The following is a 26,209-nucleotide window of genomic DNA, read 5'->3' as shown; positions in this document are numbered from 1 at the left end:
TCCACTCACTTACTTATAAATAGTAAGCCCTACATATGTTTATTTTTTCATCTTGTGGATTGTCTTTCTGATATAGTCTCTATGATTTACAACTTGTTAAAAATATGGTATTATGTCCATTTCCTACCCAGAACTGCCATAGATACCATTATAGAGCACCAACAAGTGCAAAAGCCTGCCTCAACTATTAGCAGAATTCTCTTACCACTTCAAATACAGTATGAAATCAATCTGGTAAATAATTACAATCCATAAGACATTTTCAATCCCCATTGACACTATAATTTTCTTATATGCAGTTGACACTTGAACAATTCTGGGAGGCTGGGAGTTGTTATGAGAGCAGAGAGCAGTTTTACCCCCACACTTGAAAATCTGCAACTTAACTTTTGATTTCCCAAGACCAGAAATCCTACCAATAATGTAAACAGTTGATAAGTACATGTTTTAAATGTTATATATTATATATGTTGAAACTACATGAGAACCAAGAGAGATCACTTTTCACTGAAAGGTACAATTAACTGAAGAGAGGAACTGCACATGCAGAGATGATTAGCATCACACAGTCAGCCTTACCTTACATTTTAAAGCAGATACTAAAAACACAGGAGCTCAGTGAAATAGTAACAGTAGAAGGCTACAAAATTACTGTAGTTATACAGAATATACCATAACTAATTTCATGCAGTTGTGATTTAATACTGTATCTTTACAGTGTTTGTTTTTCTGGCAACTGTGAGTGATGCCATGTGCAGTCTGTTGCATATCTATCTATCTATATATATATATACACACACACACACTATATATATATATATACAGACACACATACATATATATGTGTATACACATACACATATAGTAAATATTTATATATATATATATGTAATGTGCAACATATACAATATACATATATACTTCACAGTATACACAAACTACACAAGAACAATACTTTGTTTCAAAATACTTCACAAAAATAATACTTAACTTGTTTCACGAACAGGTTTTGTAACATTAATAGCTGTTGCTATTCTATAACATAATGGACAAGGAAGGTGAAAAACAAAAATGTTGGGACCAATTGATTCAATCAATTAACATCTTTCTTTCTATATTTCTATCTAGGTAAAGCAGAGACAAGAAGAAGTTATCAGAATTTTAGATGCTTACAAAGTACAGTATGAATTAATAGATATTTCTATCAGTTTGAAAGTACTTCAAGAAATGAGGATGAAGGTTTCTACACCTAAAGCTCTACCACCTCAAATATTCAATGGCCAAGAATATTGTGGAGTAAGAGTGAATGTCCATTTTTATTTTATTTTCATTTTATATCTTAAAGTCATATACAAGGGGGAAAAGTATACTGATGGAGTAAGAGGGTCAGATTTCCCTATCTGTAGAATAACTTACCTATGTTCCTGAAAGCAAGCCGATTTTTATTTTATGAAGAAAAGATGATTATAAAAGGAAAATATAGGGCTGTGATTGTGACTCAGTGGTGGAGTGCTTGCCTAGCACATGTGAGGCACTGGGTTCAATCCTTGGCATCACATAAAAATAAATAAATAACATAAAGGTATTGTGTCCATCTACAACTAAGTACTTAAAAAATAAGAAATAAAAAAAAGGAAAATATAGCTGCCATGGTAGCACACGCCTATAATCCCATCAAATGGCCAAAAAATAAAATAAATGAAAATTGTTCAACATTATTAGCAATCAGGGAAATGCATATCAAAATATCACTGAGACTCATCTCACTCATCAGGATGGTAATCCTCAAGAAATAAAAATAACATAACAGCTGGGCTGGCAGTGCACACCTGTAATCCCAGTGATTCAGGCAGCTGAAGCAGGAGGATCACAAGTTCAAGACCAGTCTCAGTAATTTGGTGAGGCCCTAAGCAATTTAGTGAGACCTTGCTCGGATTTTAAAAAAGAGGTGGGGCTGTTGCTCAGTAGTTTAGCACCCCTGGGTTCAATCACTAGTACCACCAAAAGAGAAAAGAAAGTATATCATGCTGATTGTTTGAAGATAATTAATCAGTCTTTTTCATCATACATCATAATATGATATAAATTGAATTCTGGAGATATTTTTCATCTAACTTAACTAGCAGAAATTTGCAAAAGCCTAGGCAGAAATAACCTGGACCCTTAAGTTTAATGAGTTCATAATTGGGAATTATCATCACTGATGTTACAAGTTAATTTTTTTGTTATTTTATTTTTAGGATTTTGAAATGTTCCACAAAGCAAAGGAAAACAAAGAGATTCTGAAATTCCTGAAGATGGAATGAATGGGCAGTTTTGCTATAAGAGATGTTTACTGAGATGGTTCTACATATACTTCTGTATACTTCATTTACTTCCAATTAAAACAATATATCTGTTTAATTAATCATTTTAATACATGGCATCTTAACAAAGGTGCATTAAAATAATTTCTTTGCTACTCTGTGAACATTTTATATAACTAAGAAAACTGTTAAGTATCTATTAGCATAAAATTTTAAGGTCACTGGTAGTTGTCCATTTATAAGCATGAAGTAGATTTAGTACAATTTTCAATTTGCTTTCAACTTTGTTTTTCAGATGTTTACCTATACAGTTAGCAAAGGATTAGAGACTGTACTGATATGATTGTTACAAAAAAGTTTAAAAAAAAAAAAAGCACTGAGTCCTATTCCACGTCTTCCTAAAAAGAAAATAGGGGAGGAAATAGGAATGTATGTAGTTAGCAATATCTTCAAGTGATTTCTTTTGTACTGGGGATTGAACCCAGGGGCATTTTCTCACTGAGCTACATCCCCAGATCTTTTTTTTTTTTTAATTTATCTTTGTTTTCAGACAAGATCTTCCTAAACTGCTGAGGCTGGTCTCCAACTTGCAATCCTTCTGCCCTAACCTCCTGATTCACTGGGATTACAGGCGTGCATCAGCATGCCCAGCAGGTAAATTTTTTACACACTAAAATCTGGTACTAATACTAAAAACAATTTCATGTCACCTCCCTTTTTCCCCCACCTCTGCTATAAAATGGCAGTCTTGTTTGCGAATCTTTTTCTCCTCAAGTGGTTCATCTCGTTCACAGGCAAACCAATCCACTCAAGACCCTAGTGAAAAACTTGGGTCATCCTTAATATCACTCATGCCCTCACCCCATCAACTCTTAGATGAGCTGGTCTTAATATTTCAGTTACCTTCCACTTTTCCAGCTGTCCAGCCATTGTTTTTGATCATATCCTCATGACTTTTGCCCACATTCTTTCAATGATATCATAATTAACTCCCTATTTCCAGTTTTATTATTAAAATATCTGTCTTCCACACTACTGCTTTCATCTTTGGCTGAAAATTGGAATCACCTAAGGAATAAAAAATATATATCTAGATTCCACCCTTAGTAATTCTAATGGGCAAATAAGTAGCATTAGAATGATCTTTCTAAAACATAAGCTACAGTCTACATAGCTTACAACATGAAGTTTATCACTCTGTGGTGTAGGAAAACCACATTCCTCACTAGCATCTAGAGTACTTATTAAATATTCACATTCCTGAATTCATTCACAGACTTTTAAAACTGGGGCAAATATATTTGAATTTTAAATTAATAGCTTCAGGGTGATACTGAAGTACCATAATTTTGAGATATGTTGATTTATATGGTAAAATCTAAACTCCATAATTGTTTTATGAAAGAGGCATATGTAGACTATTGTATCCCACCTTTCAGTTACAACAACCCTTCCCGATTAACCCCACTAAACTACTTGTAAATCGTCAGTTGTGCATTTTCTTGCCTTTTATCCACATAGTCCTTGCATCCTCCTGCCATCTGCTTAACAATTACTAATCTTTCAGATACAACTCCCGTATGATGTCTTCCTCCCTAATATAGTATAACTCCATTTTTATTTATGACAGATGATACCCATTACCTATTGATATCACAGCACTAGTAACAGTTCTAAAGTATTTGTACGAGTTACCCTCATTTTATCTTCACAATCTTATGAGGGAGGCACTATTTATTATAATCTCCATCCACTTACTAGGCAGGGGGTAGGAGGATCAGAAAGAAGGGAAAGCAACCACAAAATGAGTCAGTAGTGAGTTTCCTAAAAAAGAAATTTCACAGTTTAGCCCTTCTTATGGTCAAAATTTCCAGTGTGATGGGAGAATTGAGTCCTTTAAAATGCAAGCTAGTTGTAGGTGAACCAGGAACAGAAAGAACTGCTACATCTTATTTCCAAAGTCTAGACAGAGAAGCCTGGCAGCCTCTCATTGCAAAACAACTACAAAATTACAGCACCTAATCAGAGTCCATGCTGATGGAAGTGAACCAGGCTCACAGAGCCCTATACCTCCCTTACAATAAGTGGGAGAGCATCCCTAAATTTCCTTTGCCTCCTTTGGAAGTAAATGAAGAACACTCAAATGAGAATGATTAAAGCCTATTTATTCAGAGCTTGCTATAGCAAAGAAATCAGTCTCCCTCATTTATATTTTTCAGACACTCAAAGATAGGCAGAGGAATGTGAAAACTAGAAATCAAAGGGAGCACTTTATGCCTTGGTTGAAGTTTGTTGGCTGGGGGAAGCTGAAGTTAGGCTAACTAGAAGTGGAACATCCTATGTCATTGGTTAGGGGGAGCATATTCGGCTTTCTCCTATTGAAGCCAGAAATTAGGGAACCTGGCAGTTTTTAATCAAGTCCTAAATATTTAGGGCTGATTGTTAGAGACTGGTTTGCCCTGGATGGTCTGCTACAGAGGAGGCCATGGTTTGGCTTCATGGGTTTGTTTGTACAGCATATGGAACAGAGCTCTATTTTTAAATAAAAATTGGCAATTGTTGGCCTGTGTATTCAATCCTTCCATTCCCAGAGAGGCACAAAAGCATCTCAGTGTGAGCTGGCAGATACAGTACATTTCAGATTCAGGAAATTAATGGTGAGGGATAATTGTGAACCAGGTAACCAGTAAGTCAAGGGATCACAGTTTAAAATCAGTTTTTCCCTTAAAATAGAGAAAATACATACCATGTGAAAAGTTCCCCCCCTCTTTAGCATCTTATTCTCTCAGTCTTCAGTAATAAGACTCATAAAACTAAGGATTGTTACTTAAGAAGAAAACATCAGATTGTTACTTAGCATAACGTTCATTGGAGCTGCCCATAGGACCTTTGATATGGGTAGTACAAAATACCTACTACTTTTTCAGGTACAACATCCTAATAGCCATCAACTGAGAAGAAAAGGTCCTGTAGGTGACCCCCCCAAAAATGTCTGCATCTTAATTCCCGTAACCTATGTATATTACTTTATTTGAAAAAGGGTCTTTGAAGATATAATTAAGAATTTTGAGATAAGGCAATCATCCTGGTTGTACAGGTGAATTATAAATCCAATGACAAGTATCCTTATAAGGGTGGGGTAGATGGACATTAGAGAGAAAAGGAGGCAATATGATCATGGAGATAGAGTACATAGATGTGGTCACTGTTCATGGACTGCCTGGAAACCAAAATAGGCAAAGAATGTATTTTTCTCTAGAGAGGTGATGATGGTTGCTGACACCTTTATTTTGAACTTCCACCCTCCAGAACTGTGAAAGAATAAATATCTGTTGTCTAGACAGTCAGCTTGGAGTACATTTTTATGAGGTTTATGGAAAATACTTATAGTCTCAAAATGCAGTTTCCAAAAATAAAGAAAGAAGGGAATAAAATACCTTGGGTTCATGGCCAGGCATAGTGGCACATGCCTATAATCCCAGTGGTTTGGGAGGCTGAGGCAGGAGGATTGGAAGTTCAAAGCCAGCCTCAGCAAAAGCAAGGCTCTAAGCAACTCAGTGAGATGTTGTTTCTAAATAAAATACAAAATAGGGCTGGAGATGTGACTCAGCAGTTGAGTGCCCCTGAGTTCAATACCAGGTACATCCCCCCACCAAAAAGAAAAAAAAAAAAAAACCAATACCTGTGTTATGGATGAGGCCAAAGAAGGAAGAAGTTGCCCTTTAGACTATTAAGGGATGGACACTGGGCTATTATAAGATCACAATATGGGTGAGAAAGCTACTAGAATAGGCCAAGAGTCACTTCCACATCCCGAGTATTTTTTACTAATTGTGCAATACAAAAGTTATGAAAAGACAGATAGTTACACAATGGAATTAAAGTCCTAGTTTTTTTTTGTTTTTGTGCCAAAACAAATGCAAATGAGATTTCTTCAAACTGAAAGAAATGATGATTAGTAAGAAGAAAACGGGAAGGTATAAAACTCACTGGTAAGAATATATGCACAGATTCAGAATGCTCTAATTTTCTAGGCATGATGCATAAGGCATTCATATCTGTGGTATGAAAACTAAAATCAAAACAATTAAAAATAAGAACTATGTTAATGTGTTAAGAGACAGGTAATATAGAAAGATAAATATTAGGGCATCAAAAATTCAAAATATGATAAAGATTGGAATACAAGGGTAGAGTTTTCTTATTGGTACATTTTTTCTCTTTTTATTTGTTTCCATTCTTACCTTTATGATTCTGTTAAGTTGCTATCAAAATTTGTTATAACTGAAAGATGTTTTTATAAGCCTCATGGTAATCACAAAGCAAAAATCTATGATACAAACCAAAAATAATAATCAAAATATTCTAGTACAGTAAATCAATTAATCACAAATAAAAGACTATAAGAGAGAGATAAAGGAACTAAAGCCAGAAAACATATTGCAGAATGGATATAGTAACACCATACTATCAATAATTAACATACACATGAATAATTAACTTAAATATCAGTTTTCCAGAAGTTGTAGAATGAATAAATGGATTAAAGCAAACACACAACTATGTGTAGTATATGTTGCTTACAAGAAATTCACTACATCTATAAGGACAAAGAAAGACTAAAAGAGAAGGGATGAAATAAGATATTCCATGCAAATGGAATGAAAAATAAAGAAGGTATAGCTAAGCTTATGTTAGATAAAATATATTTTAAATAAAAAGCAGTAAAAAGAAACAAGTGAGGTCATTACATGATGATAAAGGGGGCAATCCTTTAAGAGGAAATTACAATACTGAATACATATGCACCTAATATCAAAGAAAATATTAATAGAACTAGAGAGACTGCAATTCATAAGACTTGGGGACTTTACATTCCATTTTCAGCAGCAAATAATCCAGACAGAAAATCAAAAAAGAAACAGCAGAGTTAAATTGCACCCTAGACAAAATGAACCTAACAGGCATCTATAGCACATTCCATCTGACAGTTGCTAAATACACATTTTTCTCATGAGCACATGGGTCCTTCTCCATGATAGATCTTATGATAGGCTACAAGTCTCAACATTTCTTAAAATGAAGACAATGTCAAATATCTTTATGACCACATCATTATGAAAAAAATGTGAAACAGATAAGGAGAAAAAGTTTTAAAACTATAAAAACATGTAAATTAAACAACATTCTCTTAAAGAACTGATGGATTGAGGAAGAAATCAAGAAGGAAATTTAAAACTTTCTTGAAACTAGAGAAAATGGAAGCCCAATTTACCAAATCTTATGGGATAGGAGCAAAAGAAGTATGAAGCAGAGAACACATAGCAATCAACACATGCATTTTTAAAAAAGCAAAAAGACTTCAAACAACCTAGCTCTGCCTCTCAAGTAACTAGAACAATAAGAACAAATAAAACCATAATTGAAAAAATAAATAAAACCATAATTGGTAAAAGTAAAAAATAATAAACATCAGAGTAGAAATAAATGAAATGGAAACTAAAAATATGAAATATTAAAAAAAGAACTACCTCCTCAAAAAGATAAAATACACAAATACTTAACTAGAATTAAGAAAACAAATACAAATCAAATAAATCAATTCAGAGGAAAATCATTATGAATGATTACAAAAAATATTAGAGGTTGTTATAAGCAACTATATTCAACAAGTTGGATAACTAGAAAAATGGAGAAATTACTGGACCCAAACACTTTACAAGATTGAATTATGAAGAAATAAAAACCTGAACAGGCTAACAATATGTAATGAGAATGAATCAGTGACAAAAGGTCTCATGTTAAAAGAAATGTCCAGAGTCAAATGGCTTTACTTCTAAATTCTAATATTCAAAAGATGGATATACATTCAACATAAATTGTTCCAAATATTGAAGAGGAATTCTTCTGGATTTGTTCATTAAGGCCAGCAAGAGCCTGATACCAAAATCACAAAAAGACAAAAAGAAAACTATATCCTTGATGAACGGATTTAAAAATCATCAATAAAATACAAGCAATGCAAATCAAACAGTGCATCTAAAAGATTATTTATCATGACCAAGTGGAATTCATTCCAGCAATGTAAGGAAGGTTCATCAGACACAAGTCAATAAATGATACACCACATCAGCAGAATTAAGGACAAAAAACATGAACATCTCAATACATGAACAGAAGTCAGTTGATAAAATCCAATATCCCTTCATTATAAAAATTCTGAACTAATTAGTTGTAGAAGGAAAATACCTCAATATAATAAAGAACATATATGATAAACCCATATTTAATATTATATTGAATGAGGAAATAATGAAAACTTTCTCTCAAGAAATGGAACAAGACAGAAATGTCCTGTTCCCTATTTTTAATCAACATAGTTCTGAAAGTTCTAGCCAGAGTAATTAACCTAGATAAAGGAATAAAGGGTATCCAAATTAGAAAAATATAGAAGACAAATTGTCACTGTCTGCAGGTGACATGATCTTATATAAGAAACCCAAAAATATTCCACCAAAAACTAATTAGAATAAATGAATTCAGCAAAATTACTGGCTACAAAATCAGCATACATTCAGTAGCATTGATATATGCTAAAAGTGAGTCATCTGAAACAGCAGAAAGCAATCCCATTTACGACACCTCCAAAATAAGTAAATAATAAAACATCTAGGAATAAATTTAACCAAAGAAGTGAAAGGTATGTACAATGAAAACCATGAAACATTAATAAAAGAAATTGAAAAGACACAAAAAGTTGGAAAGACATTTCACATTTCACATTCATGTATTAGAAAAATCAATGTTGATAAAATACCTAGTCATACCCAAGCAATCAATAGACTCAAGGAACTCCCCCCAATCAATATTCTGATGACATTCTTCATAGAATTAGAAAAAAATTAAAATTTGTATGGAAACACAGAAATCCTGAATAGCCAAAATCATGTTAAACAGTATAAAATAGGAAACATTATATTATCTGCCTTCAAAATACATTGCTATGAAACTGTAGTAAAGAAAACAGCAATGATATTGAAATAAAAACAGACACACTGAACAAAAGAACAGAACAGAGAGCCTAGAAGTAAACCCACATATCTACAGCCAACTGATTTTTGATAAGCTGCTAGGAACACACAATAGAGAAAGGACATTCTTTTCAATAAATGGTGCTGGCAAAAATTGATATCTGTATGCAGAAAAATGAAACTAGACCCCTATATCTCAACAATAACAAAAATTACCTTAAAATGGATTAAAGACTTAAACTTAAGACTTGAAATTAGGAAATTACTAGAAAAAAAAGGAAACATTTCAGGACATTGGGATAGGTGAAAATTGTTTTGGAAAAGATATCCAAAGTACTTGAAATAAGAACAAATGGGGTTATACAACCAAAAGCTTTTGTACAGCAAGGGAAACAATTATCAGGGTGAAAAGACATCCTCAGAATGGAAAAAAATTATTTGCAATGTATATATATACACAGATTAGATATTCAAAATATATCAGAAACTCCAAAAAGTGGGTCACATGCACACAAAAAAATCTGTTTAAAAATGGACGATAGACCTAAATAAGCATTCTCAAAAGAAGGCACATGAATGGTCAGTAGATGCATGAAAACATTCTCAACATCACTACTCATCAGAAAAATGCAAATCAAAACCCAAATGAGATATAACCTCACTCAAATAAAAATAGCTATTATCTAAATGACTAAGAATAACAAGTGGGCTGGAATTGTCACTTAGTGGTAGAGCAGTTGCCTAGTATGCATGAGGCTCTGGGTTCAATCTTCAGATCACATTTAAATAAATAAATAAAATAAAGGACTATCAACAACTACAAAAATATTTAAAAAATATTTTTAAAGGATAACAAGTGCTGGCAAGCATGCAGGGAAAAGGAAACCTTTGCAGTCTGTTGATGGGAATGAAAATTATTAAAGCTATTATGGAAAACAGTGTGGAGGTTCCTCAAAAAAATTAAAAATAGAACTTGCATATGACTCAGCAGTCCCACTAGGGGTGTATGTACCAAGGAAATTAAATCAGTATGTTGAAGAGAAGAATGAATGGGAAGGAAGGTAACTGAAGAAGTTGATCCAAGAGTGTTAAGTTGTAGTTAGGAGTAATAAGTTTTCCTGTGGTATTGTACAGTAGTGTTTCTATAGATAGTGATAATATACCATGTACTTCAAAAGACTAGAACAAAGTACTTGGCAAGATTTTTTTGGACATTAATGATTATCCTGATTTAAACATTAAAAAATGCATATATGTATCAAAACATTGCATGGTACCCCATAAATATGTATGAATTTTATTTTTATGTATTATCCTAAAATTAATTTTAAAAATAAACAAGTAAAAAACAAAGCCAGATGCAGTGGCACATGCCTGTCATTCCAGCCACTTGGGGTGCCAGTGCAGGAGGATTGTAAGTCCAAGGCCAGCCTGAGCAACTTAGCGACACCCTATTTTAAAAAATGCTCTGGGCATGGTGGTAGAAACCTGAAATCACAGGAACTTGAGCAGACTGAGACAGGAACATTCCAAATAACATGGTATGATCTTGTATCAAAATCAAATTTAAAAAGATCTGGGGATGTAGCTCAATGGTAAAGTGACCATGGGTTCATTCCCTACCACAATAAATAAATAAATACACACACATGGGGAGACATGTATATAAATGTACATAGAGATATTGATGAAGATAGAAGTGCATATACATTTATGCATATTTACTTGGCCATGATTTAAAATTTCATTCTCACTGGATATCATAACAGAAAACTTAAAAGCCAATATTTTAATGGGTTGAAGAAAATTATTCAAACCTAAATTTAGGGCTTCTTTACTTCCTTATAGACTGTGTGTTGCATGGGTAATGATTGGCTAAATATTTGGGACCTAAATTGTTCTGTCTCCCTCTCTTTAATAAAGGTATGTAATACTGAGGTTATACTTTATTGCACATTAGTTTTGAAAGAATAGAAGCACTGTAACAAATCCAACAAAATTCAAAATTTATACCTAAATTTAAAATATCTATCTACATATATATGTGTGTATATATATATATATATATATATATATGTTTAATTTGAGGGGAAATTGAAAGGTCCATGAGTCTTTATGTTTAAAGGAAAAAATATGTTAGCTGAGAATCAGAAAACGTTTTAAATAGTGAATATAGAAAAACAATTAGTTCCTTAGCTAGAAATATTTGTTCCTCAAGTGCAGTCACTTTAAAACTGTTTTTAGTGGTCCCTAGAGTTACTTGGTCTATTTAATCAGAAAAGCTCCACTTCCATGTTGTTATGATTTAGATATGAGGTGTCTTCCAAAAGCTTATGAGTGAGATAATGCAAGAAAAGTTCAGAGGGGAAATGATTGGGTTGGGAGAGCCTAAACCTAATAAGTGCATTAATCAACTCATAGGGCCTGATTGGGCAATTACTGTAGGCAGGCAGGACATGACTAGAGGTGATAGGTCACTGGGGGCATGACTTTTAGGTACATACTTTGTCCCCAGTAAGTGGAGCTCTTTCTGCTTCCTTGTTGCCATGACCTAAGTTTTTTCCTTCACCATGTAGTTCTGCCTCACTTCTGGCACAGAGTAATGGAGTTGGCCCTCTCTGTATTAAGACCTCTGAAACTGGAGCACAAATAAACTTTCCCTCCTCTAAAATTGTTGTTGTCAGGTCTTTTGGTCACAGTGGTGAAAAAGCTGACTAAAACTCATGTCTTCCACAGTAGCCTTCTCCATATCTTTTGAAGAAACAAATTCACTTTTAAAAACCAATCAGGGGTTTGGGTTGCAGCTCAGTGATAGAACACTAGAACATATGAGATACTCTGTTCAATCCTCAGTACCACATAAAAATAAATAAATAAAATGAAGGTTTTAAAAAAAAAGGTCTTAAAAACCACTGCCCAGTGGTTGCTTCAGAACCCCAGGATCTGTTTTGAAAACAGAAATGTATATTTAAAATAACAACTAACCAGTAGACTATGATTTTCCTGTTAATTAACAAAATTTCTTGTTCATAAAGTCCTTAAAAGAATATAGTACAAATAGCACTGATGAAGCCAACTGTTAACTCACTGTTGCTTTGCAAGTTAGCAGCTTTGGGTCTTAGAGTAAATTATTTGATTTTTCTGGATTTGTTTCCTTTTTTGGTAATATAAGTTCAGTCTACATTAAAGTATATTAGTAACCTATTTAAGTTTTAATTCTTGTGCCAAATCTGATGACTGATAAGGGCTTCTTAAAGCAATGTGTTTAGGATTCTGAAGTTCAATGGGAACAATGAGCATGCTCCTTTAGCAATATCTGCCACAGACAGCATAATGGATAATAGAAGCTTTGGGGGGATTATTTTACATCCCTGTGCTAGATGATCTCATAAAATATTTTCATTCCACGCAATGTGAATATTTTTTTAAAAAGGAAGTATACATCAAATAAAACATAAAGAACATGAATAAATATCAAAATGCAATAAGTTCCTAAGCAAAGAAACAGAAATTCGAATGACATGGATGGAGAAGAGAGAGGTATTGATCAGTGGAGGACAGGAGAATTTTTAGGTATGATACTTTAATGGTAGATACATGACATTATGCATTTATTAAAACCCATATATCTGTAAACCACAGAGTGAAACAATATAAACTTTTGATGCAAGTTTAATAATTTATCAATATCATTTCATCAATCATAATAAATGACATTAATGAAAAATTAATAATAGGTGAAATGAAGGAGGGAAGGAGACTATGTGAACTCTGTGTTTTCCAAATAATTTTTCTGTAAACCTCAAACTATTCTGGAAAATCACATATTAACAAATTTGTAAAAGGGAAAAAATCCAACATGGACTAATTACCACAAAGGCAGACTGTTAAATAATGGCCGTGAAGAAAGTTCCATAGATGAATAAATACATATTAAAGACTTGCCTATTTTTCCAGCTTCTAGAATATGTATGCTAATCCCATACTCTGTACCTTACCCACAATGAAATAGCTATAATTTATTTAATGTCTCATAACATGACTTACATCCAGGCCTGGGAATATAATGTCTCCTTCTCCTTGATTCATTACCTGGTCTTTATATCTTAGTTTATATATAATTTACTTAAGGAAATACTGCCTTACCATCTCCTACATCCAACAACATATAATGAGGTACTCATTTAAGTCCTCTTTTAGCACCATTAAGTTAATTTACTGTATTAGAGATGCCTAGAAATTTGTCCATCATCTCCCACAGAACTATATATTTCTTATTCTTATCCCTTAAGAAAGTGCTTGATACAATGTATGCAATTTTGAATTGTAGGCTAAATGAATAATTAATTACAATTACTATTTACAGAAGTACATTAAAACTTAAAACACTATAAAATATGCTGAGCTCCTTGATATAGAATATATTTTTCCTTGTATATATCTAGTCTATACATAGCATTCCTTGAAGGAAGCAACAACAAAAAAGATAACCAAGATTTGGAAGGTCCATTAATTGTAGAGACCAACGTGCCATTGTGGAACTGTCAGTCACTATACTGGGTGCTACTTTTCTTCACTCCAAGCTGATTATCCCAAATTTATTTATTTATTTATTTTTTTACTGGCTATTTTAATATTTTTTATTAAGGGCTATAAAAATATCCAGAAAGATAAATAAATGTGAAGCAACGATGTGTGTCCTAATATGAATAACTTTCTTTCACTGCATTGTTTCCTTTCACAATGGCCTTGAAATCACAGGAGGCAGCGATGCCACGCCATTTCCTCTTCTTTTATTACAAGCTGTGGGATTTCTGAATCAGTATCCCCGCCCTCAGTCTTCTCATTTATAAATCAAGTTCATTTTCAATCCATTGTTCAGAGGGAGCGTATTTTTTTCTGTTCTGTGAAGAGGACTTTTTTTTTTTCACAACTGGATTGTAATGCAAAAGAGTCAGTTTCTCCCGGAGTCGGCTTCTCTTGGCGTTGAAGGAGACACCTGTCCCAGCCTGGCTCACCATTCTCACTAGAAGGGTTTTTGACTTGCTCTTGGCAAAGGAGACCGCCGACAGGAACATGGCGACCGCCCCCAAATTTAATATACATACTCTTCCCCGATGTTTCCACTTAACATGTTACACTTAGAAATAGTTAAAACCATGTGTTCTATATGTATTTCCAAATATCTCATTTTATGTGTTTCCCTGAGCCAATAAGTCAACACAAGAATTAAAATGTTTTGTAAGTGAACAGCCAGATTAAAATTGGACAGACTAAATAGTTGAGGTAAAATCTCCTCTGCTTTGTTTTCCTAAATAACTTGCACCACAGTATTTGCCTCAAATTTCCATTTCACAATGCAGAGTTTCTGCTGCCATAGCAAACATTCAGTAAGACTAAAAACTAATTTTTAAATTTAAGTGTTTGAGCCACCAAATTTTACATAGTCGATTTTTTCAGGAACATTTTGATTTTATAAGTGGTTATATAAAGAGGGTCTAGGAGTAAAAAAGGAAAGAAAAGAGTGATTCCTTTCAGCTTAACTTTTAGTATGATGGCAGTAAGTCAAAAAAGCACAGATTTCAGAGTACTGTGGTTTAGATAAATGTCATTTCCCAGGTGTGTGAATCAGGAAGCTATAAAACTTCATTTTCTTAAAAAAAAAAACACAGATAGTAACTACTATATTGGTGTTCTCTAAAGAAAGAGAACCAAAATGCAGTAAATATATAAATAGAAACCTACATACATCTCTCTATAGATAAAGTTTTTTCTTATCTATAGATATCTGTATCTACTGATCAATGACTAAAGATCTACATATAGCTATATCTAGGTTGATATACCAAATATCTATAAAAAGGTATTTAGATAGTTATATCTATATCTATGAGAGAGAGATTTTAGGAATTTAAGATATTTACTTTAAGGAATTGGCTCACACAATTTTATGGACTAGCAAGTATGAAATTTGCAGAGAAAGTGGCAGCCACGAAATCCAGAAAAAAGTTGACGTTATAGCCCTCATTCTCAAGGTAGTCTGAAGACAAAATTCATTCTTCCTCAAAGTCTTCCAGCCATGTTCTCTTAAGCCCTTCAGTTGATTGACGGAGTCCGTTCACCTTTATGGAAGGTACTCTTGTCTTGCTCAGTGTACTAATTTAAATATCAATCACCTCTTAAAAATACTTCCATGGGAAAATTAGTCTAATCAAACTACTGGGCATGATAGCCTACCCCATTAAACATGTAAAAGTAGCCATTATACCTACTTCTTAAGAGTTATTGTGAAGATTAAATGAAATTATTTAGGCAAAACCCAAAGCAGAGTGCCCAGAGAACATGCACAGGCACAATCTCAAAATTAGTAGGACTTACATGAAAAAAAAATTGGAGAAGTACTATTTACATATATGCTCTGTAGTCATTATACTTTATTGAAAAGTTGAGGAAAGAAAATAAAGTTGGTAAAATAGGTGCCCATTACTGTTTTTCTGTTATTTGCTACCTTCACCTACAGTACTCCCACAGTAATGCAAATTAACTGAAGATTTTTAAAATCTCAGTCAATTGTTAAAATGTTTGAATTATGAAGGATGAAACATAATCATGCTGCACTTTTGTTAACAGTGTATTCAGGAGGATGGCAGTCCTTGCCCCAACAGAACAATTTAACTGAAAAAAGTTAAATTTACTTTAAAAGTTAAAGTTTTTAGAAATTGTCCTAAGACCATACAACCATACTGAGGGAAAGAAATGACAGCAGATGGTAACTCAATTCCAAAAGAAGAGATAAAATGAACTGAAATGGCAAATAAGCTTAATAAAACCATTGTAAAAACTCCATATTTGTATTTGTGTCCATAGTCTCTTTAAAAGACACAAAATTTTGTAGTTAGAATGAAATAATATACTACTGGATTTACAATGGATATAGATGTAATAAGTGTATCAATAACAGAAGAAAAAGGGAAGATGGAGTATACCTATATGGAGATAAAGTTTCTTGTCTCAGTGGAATTAATTTAATATGGATCTGAAGGCAATTTTGATAAATTAAAATGCATATTGTAAGAACTGTAAGTGGTACAGTGCTTGCCTTGCATGTGTGAGGTACTGGGTTTGATTCTTAGCACAATAAATTAATTACTTAATTAATAAAATAAAAATCTATCAACAACTAAAAAATATTTTTAAAAATGCATATTGTAAGAACTAGCAGATACTAAGAAAATAACTAAAAACAATTTGAAAATTACCAAAAGAATCAAAAAGTCACACTAGAAAATATCCAATTAATTAAAAAAGAGAGAATAAAGGAGAGGGAGAGGAGCAAAAGACATGAAACAAAACAAAAAGCGAAATGACCACTGTCGATTCAACTTAATTCAACTATATAAATAATAACACTAATGTCAACAGATCAAACAATCCAATCTAAAGGCAGATAATAGCAAATTGGAAAAAGAAATAAGATTCCATTTTATACTTCCTATAGGACAAAAACTATAGATTCAAAGATAATTGAAAGTGAAAGAATGGAAAAGTACCACGAGGAGTAACAATACTAATATCACACATGATAGACTTTAAATGTGATTAGAGGAAAAGTAATATTTTATGTTTAAATGGTCAATTTATGAAGAAGACACAATTATAAACCCATATATGCCTAAAAAGATCCCCAAAATACATAAAACAAAAACAGAATTGAAATAAGAATTACCATTGAACAATAAAAGACTTAATACCCAATTAGTCATCTACAGAACACTTCAGAAATCAGCACCAAGGTACTCATTATTTTTAAATGCACATATAATGATCTAGGTAGAACATACATTAGACAATAAAGACGTTAATCAGTTAAAGGATTTGTTAAAACTTAAATTTGTGGAGAATGAAGGACAATCATACTGCACTTTTGTAAAGGTATCGGAGAATTTGAAATCATGTATTCTACTCAACAACAACAGAATGCAATTAAAAACAAAGAACAGAAGGAAATTTGGGGAATTCCCAAATGGCAGAAATTTTAAAACATACTGGTAACCAAATGTCAAAGAAAAAAATCACAAAGAAAAATTTTAAAAATATTTGCATATAAATGAAAATAAAGAAACAACATACCAAAATTCACAGGAAGTAGTTAAAGCCAAGCTCAGAAAAACAGTTATAGCTATAATGCTTTAAAAAAAGAAATAGATCATAAAATTAACCTCCCACTTCAGGCAACTAGAAGAACGAAATAAACCCAAGCAAAAAAAAAGTTGAAGTGCAAATTAATGCAATAGAAAATAGAAATACAATATAGAAAATGAAAAAGGTACTTATTTGAAAGATCAACAGAAAAGACAAGTATTTAGATAGACTGACCAAGAGAAAAGAAATAATATCAAATTACTAAAATCAGGAATGAAAAAGGAGACATCACTACTGACTGTATAGAAATAAGTATGATTAATAAGGGAATTGGGTGAATAACTAAACAGATTAATAAGCAATCAAAACTGATTAAGAAATAGAATAAAGACTATAACATGTGAAGATGCTGAATTAGTAATCCAGTGACTTTGCCATAGAGAAAAACCAAAGATAAAAATCTTTTTCTAGTAAATTCTATCAAGCATTTAAAAAATTCACATCAAATTCTTCAAAAAAGCTTCCAAAAAATGAACAGAACAAAGTTCACATCAGATTCCGTGAGGCCAATATCATCTTGATACCAAAACTAGACAGACATCACACAAAAACATACACAAAAAATGACAAATATCCCTTATAAATATAGGCACAGATATCTTAAAAATTACTAGAAAACCAAAACCATGAAACACATAAAAGCAATTATGCACTATAGCCAAGTGGGACTTATTCCAAGAATGCAAGGTTTACACAACATATGAAAATGAATTACCACAATAAACTAAATTAATAAATAAAACATGATTATTTCTATAAATACCAAAAAATATGACAAAATCCAATACCCTTTCAAGGCAAACATGCAATACACTAGAAACTAACCCTCATAGCAAAAGACTGAACGCTTTCCTTTTAAATCAAGACCAAGATAAGTATTTCTGTTCAAGAATCTCCTTTTCAACATTGTACTGGAGGTTCTAGCCAAGTCAATTGGGCAAGAAGTTGGGAGTGGTGGCACATGCCTGTAATCCCAGCAACTCAGGAGTCCTCAATAATGTGGTGGTGGTGAGGCTCTAAGCAACTTAGCAAGATTGTCTCAAAATAAAAAACATTTGGTGATGTGGCTGAGTGGAAAAGTACCCCTGAGTTCAATCCCCAGTGCCAAAGAAAACATAATTAGGCAAGAAAAATAATATGTGAACAATCAGAAAATGGAATTAGGAAATTAGTTCTATTTACAATAGCATAAAAAGAATAAAATATTTAAGAATCAATAAAGTTCAAAGTGTATACTCTGAAACTAAAAAGCCCCATTGCTGAATGTAATAAAAAAGAATCAAAGAGAAAGGAGATATCAAGTAGCTGGGATTACAGGCATGCATCACTACATCTGACCATCCTATATTTTTAGACAGAAAGACTTAATAGTTTCCCAATCTGAACTTAAGATTTAATGAAATCTCTATCAAAACTTTTGCAAGCAAGCCTGTAATCTTAGATACCTGCAAGGTTCAGGCAGAAGGATCACAGGTTTGAGCTTATCTGGGCTGACTGTCTCAAAATAAATAAATAAATAAATAATATAAAGGTCTGGATATGTAGCTCAGTGGAAGAATACTCACCCAACATACATAAAGACTGGGTCTCCATTTCAGTAGTATAAAAGAAAAAAATTCAGATATTGACAAGCTGTTCCTATGAGTCACATAGAAGTGTAAAAAACACCCATGGAATGCAAAACATTGGAAAATAACAAAGTTAGAAGACTCATGACTCACACTCTCCAGTTTCAAAATATAGTACATAACTAAACATCAAAACTGTGTGGTACTGTTATTTTGATAAATGAAATACAATTGGGTTTTCAGAAATAACCCTAACATGTAGGATTAGTTGTAATAGTCAAGTAACAGAATCAACCCAATTGTTCAGCAGTGAATGAAAGGAAAAAAATGGAATATGGTGTGTAACACACACACACACACACACACACACACACACACAATCATGGAATACCATTCAACTTTAAAAAGAAGGAAATTCTATCATTTGCAACAATATGGATGGAGCATATTAAACTAATTTAAATAAGTCAGACACAGAAAAATATATAATCCATGTTTTCAATTATATGTGAGATCTAAAGCAATCAAACTTGTAGAAGTGCAAAGTAAAATGAGAGTTACCAGGGCTGGGAGGTAAAAGAGAGTGGGAAGATAATGATCAAAAGGTACAAAGTTATAGTTAGGAATAAATGATAAGTTTTTAAGGTGATGGATATATTAACTGGCTTGATTCAATCACACCACACTGTATAAATATAACATTACATCACTTTGTACCCTAAATTATATATGATTATAATTTATTAAAAAGAAATATACCCTTACATTTATGGTTATCTGATTTTTGACAAATGTAGCAGGAAAATTCAACAGGGATAAATGGTACTTCCAGTAAATAGTGCTTATATATTTGGATATTCACATGCAAAAGAATGAACTTGAATCCTTACCCTATATCGTGTATAAAATGTAACTCAATGGATCATGTATATAAATATATAAGACAAAGTTATAAAACTATCAGAGGAAAATATTGGAGTAAATATTCATGATCTTGAATTAGTCATTTTTTTCTTAGCTGTGACAGCAAAAACATAAGCAATAATAGAAAGACATGTTACTATCAAAATCAAAAATTTTGTAATTCAAAGAACAACTTCAAGAAAATGAAGAAAAACCACAGACTGTAAGAACATATTTTCAAATCACATATGATGACAGAGTAGTAATGAAACTATATAAGGAACTCTTATAACTCAACAATAAAAAGACAAAATTCAATCCAAAATGGACAAAGAAGTTGAAAGGATATTTATCCAAACAAGATATAGAGATGGCCATAATCACATGGAAAGGTGCATCACATATTTAGCCATTAGAGAAATGTAAATCACAACTACAGTGAGATAAATTACAGTCACTAAAATGGGTGTAAATAAAAAGATTTAAAAAAAAACAAAACAAAAAACAAGCATTGGCCAGGAGTTAAATCACTCCAACAGTACTAGTGGTATATAAAATAGTAAAAAGTCACTTTGGAGAAGTTTGACAGTTAACCAAATTGTTAAACATAGAATGACCTTATGGCCCACCCCTACAAAAATACTCAAATTTAAAAAGGTGAACTAACAAAAAATTGTACACTGGTATTCATAGCAACATTAGCAGTGATAATCAAAAAGTGAAAACAACAAAATTATCCACCAAATAATTACTGGAGAAACAAAAAGTGTGATTCTATCTACATGATGGAGTATTGTTTGACAATAAAAAAGAATTAAGTACTGACAAATAATATAACATGGATGAAACTAAAGTATGTGGAAACTGGAGGATACCAATCAGCAAAGACCAGCTGTTGTATGATTTCATTTATACGACAGGCTGAGAATACCAAATTCACACAAAAAACTAAGTTAATGGTTGCATAGGGCTGAGAGAGTAGACAGGAGATAAGGAGTGAGAGCTAATGGCTATGGAATTTATTTGTTGGATAATGAAATGTTCTAAAGGGTATTGATGGTTGCACAATTCTCTGAATATACTAAAACCCACTGTATTGTACATTTAAATGGGTGGGTTTTATAGTATATTAATTATATCTCAATGAAGAAGTTTAAAAGGCAATTATGATAAAATAATTTTATTAACAGAATGATTACTGTTCACATAGGATTCAAAATTATGTTTGCTAAATAAAGTAAGAGCATTACTGATAATATTCAAAGACAGGAGTGGTGGTATGGGGGCAGAAGACCAGAAGATTCAAATTAATGAAATGTGAATTTGTCCTAATCAATTTTATTTGATGCTTCAAAAGAAATTTTTGTTTTATGAAGCAAAAGATTAGATCAATTTCAACCTTTCTATATATTCAACATCTATCATTGAGTAATAAAATTCATGTAAACCCTCCATTTTAGCTTTTGCTGAATGAACAGAATATGTACAAGGAAATCTGGCTTCACCAAAATTCTTTGAATTTATACTTCCCAAACAAGTAATTAACAATCTTAGTTTTAAATTTCTCTTTCCCCCTACACTCAGATTCCCAAAGAAGTTTGACATTTAACAATACAATCAACAATCAATTTGCATTGTTTGGTGAAAATGGAAACTTTCCTAAAGGTCAGATATTCTAAAGACCAAATCTGCTCAAAAATACATTAATGAATTTGTAGATCTGATTTACAAAAACAAATATACCAAATGCAAAATAAAAATAGCAAGGATTACCTCTCCTAGGCAAATACTGTGAAAATCTTTATAAAACTCACCTTAATATTCAGAATTTCATTTGCTTTTCTTATATCTGCCAGACAAAAGCTGACAAAAGAGTTCAATTTAGGAAGACTCAATTCACCCTTTTACTTTAAATCCACAGAAATGTTAATTAATAGTGTATTGCTGATAGATATAAACACCCCAAAATGCATCTATTTTGAATAATTATTGTTTCAGACAGTGTTAAATTTCTTGACACAAAACTAAATGTAAAAATGTCCATGAAGAATATTCCAAACATTATCTGCAGTATTTAATAAAGCTTAGGGAAATACAGGGTAATTTTTAGGATTTTCCAAAATTAATTATAAAGCGCCCTGCTTTCTAGAGATTTACGTAGCTTTTTTTGTAAACAATAATGGAATAGTTTGACTCTAGTGTATATTCCAAAATTCAGGGCAATATAAAGAAAACTTAGAAATTTCATTCAAATTTTTTTCAGTTATTTTCTCTTTTTTTCCCTTTTCAACCCTCTTAAAAAGTTATTACTCATATGAATTTAAATTACATTAAGTAAAATGTATAATACTTAGAAACTCCAGGAACACATTAATTATGTTTCTAAAAGTAGTGATTTTATTTCAAAGCATCACATTTAGTTTGAATCTTAGTCAACAAAGCCATGTCTTCTTATGTGTTGATTTTTGCAAAGAGTACAGATTTGCAAACAACAGATATGATAAAGTAGTTTAAAGTAAAAGGTGTTTATTTTTTAGAAATAAAGTAGTACAGTGTGTATATCTTCTGGGTAAGTGATTTAGGGCATATTTCTTGTCTTTTCTTTTAGAAGTTTTAAAACAAATTTTAAAAGTTGCTCTTGTTTATTTGATACTTATGCTTTCTGATAGAACCATAAAAATTTCTCTACTTAATGTACTCACACAATATATGCCTAAATTGAAACAGAAGAGCAATATATCAAGAGATAATGACATTCATGATACACAGTTTTGTTAAATGGAGAAAAAGCTACTTTTTTTATCCAAAATCCAAACAATCTGATCTTGGGCAATAAGTACCAACGTGTTTTATAATAGTTAATTAAGTGTCTGAGATCTTTGTAAGAGAATGCCATTTTAAATTTACTTGCCATCCCACTTCCATGACAAACACATTAACATTTCACTGAGGCAAGCAACTTAGAAAGGTGGTTCCATAACGATGTAAAGAAGGAACTTATCAACTGAATGCATTATTGTTTTCGTGTTTGGCTTTCATTTTGTGGGAAAGTCATCTATTCTGTTCCCATTATATGCAACAACAATCTACATTTTTAAGCTTGGCAAACTTGTGGTTCAGTACATAGAATTTTCTTCTACAAAAGAATGGGAATGTTATAATTGACACGGGAAATTACAATGTTTAACCTATCACAAACATTACCTGTAAGTACTTTTAATCACAATAACATCACATTAAAAAGGTACATATTCTTGTTCACCAAAATTAATGAGGCAATTTGGGAACAAGCAACAGATTCTCTCTTATTTTAAAATTCCTCAGTGTTAAGCTTTAGATATCCTTAGCCAGCAATAAAAAATATTTTAAAAAGAAGTGTATATTCTTGGTAAAAATCAACGAAGTACATAAATGCCTTGGCAGATTACAATACTATTACATGATGTCTACTTCAAAATGTATGTTCATTTCCCATTCTCCTCACCATAATATTCACATTTTAATTATGTTTTCATTTTGATTTTTTTACTTGCAAAAACACCAACTACACTATTTATTTCAACATTAAGCCTGTTTCTTTTGAAGCCAAGAAATTTTTGTTTTTGTTTTTGTTTTTTATAAAAGCAATGAAGACTCAGTTTTCAAGATGCTTAAGGCAGAATGCTTAAGGTTCATGCTTGCTGCTTTGCCTGGGCTTCTGCTTCCTGAAATGAAAAACAAACAAAATAGATACATTTGAATATAAAGAAAATATTCATGTGTATTTTGGTTAGACTACATTATCTCAAATTACTAACAATATTGAAAAACCCAGTAATTACTCCCAGAAAGGAATACTTTAAAAATTATTAATAGAAAAATATAAAATGGAAATTGCTCTCTGGAACTACATAAGAAACTGTTTAATCATTAATTCCATAATAGTAAGTGACTTAGAGTTTATAATTGATATTTGATTTAAGAAGAGTCAGCTGGTTCTTTTTTTGTTGATTTTTCACAAAAGCTGAGTTTTCAAAAAATTGTTATTAGTTTTGTTTAATTAGGAATTAAATTACTTAGAAAATGTGGTATCCATTCAAATATTGTGACTTTTATGTTTCATGACAGTAGGTAGGAAGACATAAGGTTGTCTTCCTTCTTCTCTGAACAGGCAGTACCTCTAGCATAAAGAACCTGAAAATACATGCATGTTCTGGCTCTCGACACAAAATAAATTTCAAGTGTTTTGAACAAAAGATGGGTGGCAAGAGTGGCCTTGGCCAAAGTTTCATCAGTCTTAAGTTGTAGAAATCAAGTATACCAGACAGCAATCCTCAAATATCAGTCACTGAATGTGTTGATCTACTGTGGAAATAGGGGCAGCTGAATATTCAAAAATGAACCTATGATACTAAGTCCAAAAGAAAGGGGAAAAGGAAAAAGAAATGCTGGATTTTTACACCCCTCCAAAAAAGAAAAAAAAGAAAGAAAAGCAAAACAAAAGAAAAGAGGTTATCATACATCATTCTTAATACATCTTTAACAAAACAGACGAAATAAGCTACTGATCACTTTCTAAAATGTCTAGCAGAATGAAGGAAGAGAAATTCTAACTTCAAAATGAATATACCCTGTATTCACATTATATACTGTTTCATTTTATAGAAAAACTTTCAACGATTTTGCAACAGAAAACAAATTTTATACCAAGATTCATCAAATGCCTAAAATATATAGTATGGAGCAATTGTGTAATAATACGACTATGTTTTAAAGTCTTTCTTCCTACGAGCATGCAACACCTCTGAGTAAACAGTATTTTGAAACCAGTTTAGTTCCTTAAAGTTATACCATATCAATTTTTGCTATAATTTGTCATAAATTCCACATCTCTTCAATTTTACTTAATAAAAAAAGTACTAGAACAGATATTCAAAACAAAAGGCAAATCAAAACTCTTTGTAATTTGTCTTTAGAATAAATGATAGATTATTTACTGTTATATTTGTTTTATTAATCAAGTAAATTGATCCAATTTTATTATTCCTTATAAATAAGAATATGAGGTGTACTCTCCCTTATTCCTAATGTAAACATCAGACCATAATAAAGGCAGTGATTTTGAGTCAGGTAATCCTGGATTCAAATTCTCATTCTGATACTCAATTATTAGGTATCCATGGACAAATTTAATGATCTGAGTACCATTTTTCTCCTCTGTAGAATGGCATTAAGGACACCTTGTTCACAGGAATAATATAAGGACAGAATGAGATGTGTGTGAAGTGTAGCTCAATACTCATCTCATTGCATTGAGGTGAGTAGCTATTCCTCCTTTTCCTCCTATTTTTTCCCTAGTAACTGAATCTAAGCCCACAGCTAGCATTATTTTTCTTGGAGATGCAGTAAGAATATGATGAATTCAGTAGAAATAAGATTGCTTCAAATATCACAGCAGAGGCAAGGCTCCATGGTCCCTCCCTAGAGTTTGATTATACAACCAAAGCTAATGAGAACATTTCTCTAAGGAGCACTCTCTATTCCCTCAACACATTGGTAAACATGCCTTTCCAAGGGAGTCATTTTCTTTTCAGCACAAATATCACTGCGTTTGCTTTTTAGCAAAAATATCAGTTATTTTATTTCATATCTCAAAACCATCACCTCCACAGCAAAAGAAATGTCAGTATTAAATAATTTTTTGAATTAATAAGAGTAATTTATGATATTTATGTAACATTTTAAAACATCAAATATACAAATGTATGTAAAATATTTCATCTTCCACAGAAAATTTCCTTGCTTTATGAAAATATTTCCCAGAAAGTGCTGTTAAATATCAGGCTCTCAGGCACATTACTTTCCAAAAATTTTTAAATGTAAAGAGTATGTATGCTAATTATTTGGAAATAAAGAATGGGAGAAAAAGATGCATATTGGCTCTGGTTCCTTTCAATCCCCCCTTTTGTCCTATTTATAGGCTATAAATATAATTAGAAAATTATATTATAGAAATTGTTCTTGAACTCATTTTAAAATATTTTTTCACAAACTACTCTAGTTTCCACTTATCCATTTGGGACATACTTAAAGACTCCCAGTGGGGGGGGGTGCCTGAAGTCACAGATAGTACCACACTCTATTATACTATGATTTTTCCTATATGATCATATCTTTAATAAAGCTTAACTTATAAACTAGGCAAAGAGATTAACAGTCA

The 26,209-nt window shown here is 32.0% G+C and overlaps 1 protein-coding gene and 2 pseudogenes across 1 annotated transcript in view; all 3 read right to left on the bottom strand.

Annotated features, from left to right (window-relative positions):
- Positions 1–26,209, bottom strand: part of LOC124974039 (prickle-like protein 2) — a 695,630-nt pseudogene that overhangs the window by 473,542 nt on the left and 195,879 nt on the right.
- LOC124974033 (39S ribosomal protein L33, mitochondrial-like) lies at positions 13,026–14,932 on the bottom strand (annotated as a pseudogene).
- The window catches only part of Sh3bgrl (SH3 domain binding glutamate rich protein like), a 70,913-nt gene continuing 67,217 nt past the window's right edge, over positions 22,514–26,209 (bottom strand). The window contains exon 4 of the mRNA XM_047537612.1: positions 22,514–23,714. Coding sequence (XP_047393568.1) covers positions 23,682–23,714 — 33 coding nt within the window. The 3' untranslated portion in view covers positions 22,514–23,681. The remainder of the gene's footprint in view (positions 23,715–26,209) is intronic.

Source organism: Sciurus carolinensis, unplaced genomic scaffold (genome assembly GCF_902686445.1).
Source record: "Sciurus carolinensis unplaced genomic scaffold, mSciCar1.2, whole genome shotgun sequence".
Classification (NCBI taxonomy): Eukaryota; Metazoa; Chordata; class Mammalia; order Rodentia; family Sciuridae; genus Sciurus; species Sciurus carolinensis.
This window is presented reverse-complemented; position numbering and strand designations above follow the sequence as displayed.